Source organism: Maylandia zebra, linkage group LG2 (assembly GCF_041146795.1).
Source record: "Maylandia zebra isolate NMK-2024a linkage group LG2, Mzebra_GT3a, whole genome shotgun sequence".
NCBI lineage: Eukaryota > Metazoa > Chordata > Actinopteri > Cichliformes > Cichlidae > Maylandia > Maylandia zebra.
Window position 1 is genome coordinate 29,836,682 of NC_135168.1, and position 8,006 is coordinate 29,844,687.

General features: G+C 40.8%; 1 protein-coding gene across 1 annotated transcript; it reads right to left on the reverse strand.

Moving 5' to 3' along the window:
- Positions 1–145: 145 nt before the first annotated feature.
- cenpu (centromere protein U) lies at positions 146–7,975 on the reverse strand. Its single transcript, XM_004563609.3, has 14 exons — positions 7,616–7,975; positions 5,421–5,475; positions 5,175–5,262; positions 4,870–5,077; positions 4,631–4,777; positions 4,309–4,393; positions 4,144–4,221; positions 3,959–4,049; positions 2,540–2,666; positions 2,187–2,265; positions 1,711–1,758; positions 875–936; positions 561–717; positions 146–477 (listed from the first exon to the last, which is right to left on the reverse strand). Exons 1-14 carry the CDS (start codon positions 7,618–7,620, stop codon positions 403–405), a joined length of 1,305 nt encoding a protein of 434 aa, XP_004563666.1. The 5' UTR covers positions 7,621–7,975; the 3' UTR covers positions 146–402.
- Positions 7,976–8,006: the final 31 nt, after the last annotated feature.

Sequence of the window (8,006 nt, forward strand, 5' to 3'; positions counted from 1 at the left end):
CTCTTTTCTGCACAGGCAGGTGAAATGCTGTGACAAATAATTATCAGAAGCTCCGCGGAAATCCCAGTAGCAGTTCAGACTGCTTCCGGAATTTCTTTCCTTTTGTTAAATAAAGAAAGTAACTGAACTACACACGCACACAAACTCTGGTTCCGTTATTTGAATTTATTAAATACAATATGAATGTATTCATATTATTAATCTATAAAACATGTCATTCTTCTAGTAATCATCCAGTTTACATTTATGATCTAAATGAACAGGACAGTGTTATATACAAAGCCTTATCTACACCATACATTACAATCCAAACCGTCAAGCTGCTTCCAGCCTCTCATCTCATATTGTGCAGTCTCTGGGAGCTTTAAACGTTCTGCATTTGTGTCATTTCCCAGACTCATTTTAAGTCTCTTTTCTCTCTGCTGTTTTAATGTGCTTCGTCTCCAAGAGCAGAGCTGGTAAGCTGGAGGCCCCGTACTGGAAAAAGGAACCAGAATTCAGCTCATCATTGAAATACACAATACAGTATTTGGGTATTTAATGTTGTTGTGCATCTCTACCGTCTCTTTCTCATTGGGGTGTTTTTGTCTGTAGTCCAGGTACTGTCGGTTGAGCTCTCTGATGTCATGGAGGAAGGCCTGGCTTTGTCTCAGGTCAGCTAACCGCTGCTGAAGTTCAGCTTTCTCCTTCTCCAGCAACCATGCCTGCCTCTCTGCTCTGTTAGAACAATCACACGAGGTCAGCAGTCAGTGAAAGGAAAAGAATGTAAACTTTTACATTCTCCAAGACCTAGTTCTTTCACATAAATGACTCTATAAAGACATAAAAGTTATAACAGGCTGTTTGTAAACCATGTGTGTGAGCTGCTGCTCACCTCATCATCTCATGCTTGGCATCAAACAGTCTCTGCGTGTTTTTACGGATCAAAGAGCCCACCTAACACAGAACAATGGAAACAAGCACTTTACCCAACCTACAGAAATACAAGCTGCTCTGTTATCCTTCAGTGCAAAGTATGGACGCTGACTTTGAGCTAAACATAGGCATCAGTACTCTGACATAAAATCACAGTAACAGTATGTTCATGTCTAACACATTCTGCCAGCTCATACGGAAGGTAAGGAGGCGATATGGAACGATTAAATGACTAAAGTTCTCGTCTTATCTTCCAAGAGTATAAAGTGGATTATTGTCGTGCAGACTAGAAGTTCAAGGACACACAGAAACGTCAAAATGAGCCTATTGATCTGATTTTGACCGTTTTGAATGAGTCAAAGTTGAGAATCATTAACTAGCAGGGAGGTGGTGTGGTTAGATGCTTATGTAAATTCATCGTGATGGGAAGTTTAGGACTTTAATGAGTTCTTTGAACTTTTTCCAGTGCAATGATTGTGCAGCACAAATCTTTAATGACTTAAAAACCAAACAAATCAAAAAACAAGACTTTGTTTGAATCCATTTAGGATTTCCTCCAATCCACACAGGGTCAAAAGAACACAAATATACACACACAATAATATTTAATTCAATGTCCATTAACAAACTGCAGCTTGACTGAGTGCGTTTGGTAGCCTGATCGATCCATTCCAACCAGTCCCGATGTGTGTTTGGGATCCTTGATCAGAGGTGGCGTACTAACATGCTACTAGGGTCACAATTTAGTATTTTACCATGCTTACATTAGTAATGCTGACCAGACGTCATAATTACCTTGTTGTTTTCTCTTTTTAAAACCTTGAGCTCTTTAAGTGAAGTGATCTGAAAGAGACAAATACAGTGTTTGATTTAATGATGGCTGATCAACAAAATGCTGCTGTCTATTAGACTCAATTCATGGAGAAAACAAATCCAAGTTATATCATAAGTCCATTCGTGACATCTAGAGTTTGAAGTAGGATCGACTACTTATTATGTCGTTAGATGAAAAAGGCCTTGTAGGGACCTCCCTGCATTTCATGATGTTTAATGTCAGTAACCAACAAAATACTTAGCATTACAATTGTCACTGTAATCCTGTCCTTCTATAGTGCTTTACACTCTAATATGGCTACACAATGTATGAGTTACTGGTATTACACTGTTGGTTTAATCCAGCTTGTAGCATCCTTCAAAACAACACAGAGTAAAGCTGTGTTGTCCTTGACAACCTCTGTTTGACATCATGACCAGAATCAGGAAAGTCTGACCTTTTCTGTGAGCTGGTCTTTGACATTGCTGGAGAAACAATCAATGGTGTGTCTGACAGCTTTAGACCCCACAGACTCCCTGAAAGCAAGCAGAACAAAGTAATGCTACTGGCAACCTGAATGATTACCTCTACCAGCATGCTTGCAGTTTTCTTGCATCCTGACTCAGCCTTTGAGCTTTTCTAAAGTAAACATCATTGCTTCAATATTTATCTGTGATAGATATCTGTGTGAAACACAGCTGCTGTCAATGCAAAGGCGTTAATAAAAATGACTGTAATGTGTACTTAAAGCCTAGATTACAGGCTACAGAGACGGTCACGGTGAATGAGCGTTGAATTTTGGAAATTTACCTGTACTGCTCACAGAAGTCAAGGAAGGAATCCAGCAGCACCTCCAACTCTGTCCCTCTGTGTTGGCCTCGTTTCTTCCTCCTCTGCTCGCCTGTGCTGGCCTGTTCTGGTTCTCCGGATCCACTGCCTTCGAGGGGAATCATCTCCATTATTTAATCACTCTGAGCAATAATTTTTTAAGGAAAAATGTCAATTACAATTAAATTACAGTAATATTAAATAAAGCACAGGGCCAGGCTCACTGAGATACTTTTCCCAGTGATGTGGTTAGAGTCTGTTTCGGTTCTTTCTGATGAAGGCCAACTGTGACTGCATCAGCCACACATGGGCAAAATCAATCCATACATTCACCTCCTTAGTTTGGATTCCAGTTATTTTAGCAATATAATTCATTAATGTCTCTACTTTATCCTAACAATGATATTATGAGCACATAGTAGCATTGTGTGGTTATACTGGCTGCTTCCTGTCTGGGCAAAAGGTGTGGCCAGGTGCAGTTATGTTATTTTGTGTTTGTTTCCCTCTGTGAGTAAATGGTTTGGCCAAACCACTGTTACCCTCCTTTGTCTTTGTGCTCAGTTTACTCATTTAAGTTTCTGGAAGTCACTTTTTGAGTAGTTATGCTTAGTTGAGCTTCTTTATGAATCCACAAATTTTATTTTTAAATTTGTCTTTTTGGGGGGTAAAATGGTGTAATTGGCTGCTTGGTCCATCACACCAACAGTTGATACAGTTCAGAAACAAATGTTTGTTGTGTTAGTTACAAAAAAACAACAACAACAAAAACCCCCACAACAACATGTGATCAGAACCTTTGCAGTAAGGCGACAGTGTTGACTACAACAGCCTCCCACCTTCATGCCAACTGCATGTTTTGTGAAACACTGCCACAGATACTGATTACAAATACACTCATTGGACATTTCATTAGGTACACCTGCATAGTGTTGGGTTGGACCCTCTGTTGTTTTCTAAAATGTTGCAATTTCTACAATCAGGAATGTGATGGAAACATTCCACAGAGATTTGCTCCACAGTGATATGACAACATGTTCAAGAAACCAGTTTGTCGCGATTTGAGCTTTATGACATGACGTGTTATCGTGCTGGAGGCAGCTATCAGAAATGGGTACACTGTGGTCATAAATGGATTCACATAGTCAGCACCAATACTCAGGTATGTATTTGCTTTTAAATAAAGTTGATAATACTGAAACCCAAGGTGAGCCAAGAAAATATCCACACTATTACACCGGCACCAGCAGCCTGAACCATCAATACCAGGCAGGTCATGCTTTCATGCTGTGTGTACCAAATTCTGACCCTTACATCCAAACGCAGCAGCAGAAATGAAGTCTAATCAGACGTTATGCATTGTAAAAGTGATAACAGACAGTAACTAGTTCTCTTTGCTCTTACCTGATGAAGACTTCCTAGCTTTGGATTTCTCGTACAAAGACTTTTTCATTCTTCCCAAGCTTCCCCTCACGGCCTTCTTTGGACTTGGATTCTGAGGAAATGACATGAAGAAAAAGATGCAAAGTTAGAATATAGCCCATATTTGCCACTGTTGCTCAAAGCTCTGTGCTAATGCTAGTCCATACCCAGCTGGAGTCTACATCCACATCCTCCTCATCAGATGAAAGCACTCGCCTGCTCTTCTGTGGGGCGGGGCCAGAGCTCTGGAACAAATCATTATTTTCAGCACATCTGACATCTCAACTCTATTTTTATTTGAAAGGCTTTATGACCACACAAGAGCTCCTCACCTGTGACTGACTGTCACTTGATCTTCCACTAGCAGACTCACTTTTTCTCTTCTTGTCCTCCTTCCTTTGCTGATTATTCACAGGCCTAGTGGGACACGGACAGACACACACACAGATAAATAAACCAGTAGGGATATAACATAAAAGTCAGTCACTTCAGCATCATTACTCAGACAGTCAAGTTCAAGTTGTTTGTTTAAGTTCTTCCAGAGTGGGGGGGCAGCTTCTGTACTCACAGTCATAAATATTTGGGTAAGTAGAAAGGAGCTTCTAGAGCTTTGAGGGGTTTTTATGTCATCACACTCTTTGTACAGGGCCTCACCTTGCACTTCTCCTCTTGGCAGGCTTCTTCCCAATTAAACGCTTCTGTATGGCTTTAGGAGCAGGCTGACTGTCCTTCTCTGGGACAGATTTATGTACCTCCACATGTGGCTCTGCTTGTTCATCTGCAGTGGCTTCCTTCTCAGGGCTAACCGGTGCATACAGGAGGTTTAAAAAAAAAAAAAGAAGTCAGCACTCACGTCACAATAAACTAGTAAGTGCACATTAACTATACCTTACCTGGTTTGGCCCTTCTCACCAGCACTTCTCCTGCCCCTCTCTACCTTCTTTTCTTCCTTCCTATTCTCTCGACCTTCCTCTGCCACATTCCTCTTTACAGCAGATCCACGCTGTCCGCCGGTGGCCTTTCCTGGGTTTTCTGGTCTGTTCTGTTCTTCTTCAGGCACATTTAAATCTTCTTCCATGGCGGTACTGTGCAGAGGGTTGTCTGGGCAACACAAGCATCATGTGGTCAGCCAAAGTTCATTAGGAGCAGAAAATGTATAACAACACATGACAAAGGTACTCAGATTCAATAGTCTTACCATAATTTATCTGTAACCCTGCCAGGAAGCTAGCTTTGTCTATAGAGGACAGGTTGGTGGAATCCATTTGATCAAAAGCTGACGCTTTCTAAATTTGAGCAAAACAAAGTGGAATAAAAGTATAATTAGGTGCTTTAAAAAGTTGCCCCACAACAACTATTTTTACGTGTTTTTCCTCAACGATGCAGCAAACAAAAGAAGGACCAATCGATCTGATCACACTGAACCAGTCATGGATGAACTTACTTCGCTCTCCACTGGAGGCGCTGCCGACACTCTGGTTCCCCGTCGCTTTTTGGCACTGCATAAACAAAAGGCCATATGTTATTACAGTTTTTTCTGAATGCTTAAACCCTAACTGTGATTCCTGTAGCACAATCTCTAAAACTATTCAGACTTATAGCAAAACCACTCACTGAGTTTGCAAAACTAAAAGCACAAAAACTGCTTTGCACTCAGTTTGCAATTTTGTAACACACACTTTGCAAAACTGTAGGCACAATTCACTGCACAACACTCAATTACCAAATTTCCAACACAGTCCTAGCAAAAGTATACACATGTATGGCTATCATTAACACTAACTTGCCAACTGTCTGGCACACTTTCACATGTGAAAACTTTTTTAGATAATTAGTTCACTTTGCAATCAGCCTAAGCACTATAATACAGGTAAGCTGTGTGTGCGGAGTACAATGGAGGGAGCAGAAAGAGTGAGAAGTAGAGGAGGCCGAGGAAGAGGACGTGGAGGTGAAGAAGTAGGATGAAGAGGACGACAAGGACAAGGAGGAGCAAGAGGAAGACGAGGAGGGGGGAGAGGAAGGGTAGGAAGAGTAAGAAATAGAATTGCTGATGACATCAGAGCTACAATAGTGGACCATGTAATCAACTATGGAATGACCCTGAGGGTAGCTGGCCAACGGGTCCAGTCTAACTCGAGCTGCTACACTGTAGCAAGTACCATAGGGACATCTTGAAATGAGAATCGGTTAGTACAGTCACTTCGCACAAAGATTTGTAGCACTGCCATATGCCAATGAGAAACACACCAATACCATTGATGTAAAAATACTGAAATTGTTACTTTACAGAATTGCTAGATGACCAGATGCTGGGGGCAGAGGAAGCATGTTCACTGCAGACCAAGTAACCCATATAGTCATTATGGCGATTGCAAATAATCCTATACTTGGAAATAAACACTTGTGTTTGTTTTGATGTGTTTGAATAAACACCAGTACTTGAAGTTTGGATCCCTCTATGCTTATGGATCTATGACAGAAGTATGAGCTCAAACTGACATAGCCTACCTTGTGCACAGAGAAAGCAAAAGCCAGATGTGTTTTGTATTCATACCATCAGTGTGCAGTTGGTGCATTGTGTGCTTAGTAGATGATGGCTTGTGTGTACTGTTTGATACGGAAACACCATTTTTACGAAGGTGTGAAGAGTTAATCTAGCTGTGTTTGCTTTTGCAAGAGAACTACAATGTTTTGATTATTGGGTGACAGGTTTTCTTATTTGTGTGAAGAGTTTTGCAAAATTAGCCAATAGTTACAAAAAATGTGCTTAAGCAATCAGAAAAAACTGTAACTGGCTCTGGATGCTGGGTTTGTTCACCTACCAGCCTGGTTAAAGAACGCAAGGCTGTGGTGGAATTCTTACCTGGATAGACCCAGGTGAGGCTATATCGATAACGAGAGCCGGTTATATTCTTAAAATACTAAAAGGAAAGTGCTTCATGATTACCTCCTTTAGCAGAGGACTGTCACTTGTGTTAATAGAGTAGATAGGCTGTCCCACACTTTACAGTGACACACCACCCAACCATTCAAGACAAACCATCACTCGATAAGTGGCTCACATCGTGTAAATACTCATCTGGGTTTCCTATTTCATGCCACATGTAGCTGATATATTTTAAACCTTCCACGTTCTACGTTACACCCACATGTGAAATAAAAACATTGAGCCAGTGGCAAAATGTGCTTCTTATTAAGAGGCCGGCTCTTGTGCCGAATGTAGATTAAAAGAAATAAGAGCTTATCTGCTACATCGTTGTTGTTGTTTTTTTTTTTATTGAATGTGAGCAAGCTCAGAGAGATGGTGATCAACATCAGAAAGAAGAGGGCGGCCATACAAATACTGAGAACTGGCTGTACATATAAAGCAGGCTCTGGCTCTGTGAATGGCTCCAAACGAAGCACTTTTGAAGCTGTGACCGCCATCACGGAACAGATACATACCACTAGTTGTCACACTCTATAACACAAGTGTGTTTCTCTTTTCGTTATTCGACAGTATAACTTCCCTCACTGACATCATGCTAACAGCAGCAGGTCAACAAAAAGTTTCTTTTAGCAAACAAGGTGTTCCGGTATGTATAAAGAAATATTTCTTGTAGTGTTGAAATGTTAGAAATCAAAACGGAAAGTTCTCACCTCATTGCGAACAACTGTAGGTTTAGTACGTTATATAAGCTGTTCGTCGGTCGGAGGAGCTCAAACAGCTTCCCGCTGCTCCCGCAAAATAGTTCAAGTTCCGGACTGTACCATTCCAGTCACACAGGGGTGTAAAATAATACAATAAAAATGTGCAAGTGGGGGTTATAGAGATAAATTAACTGCATTCGAGACTCAACTTTAACTTTGCCTTAAGTTGCTTTGAATTCACTATATTCGAAAGAATGTTTACAGCGAGAATAAAAAAAAAAAAAAAAGCCAACCCCACAGCGGATTTGAACAGTCCTTATTTCTACGGAATGCGAAAAAGACCATAAAGAACTTTTTTCGAACCTTCGAAAGCAACGAAATCTGGGACACAAATCAGTGA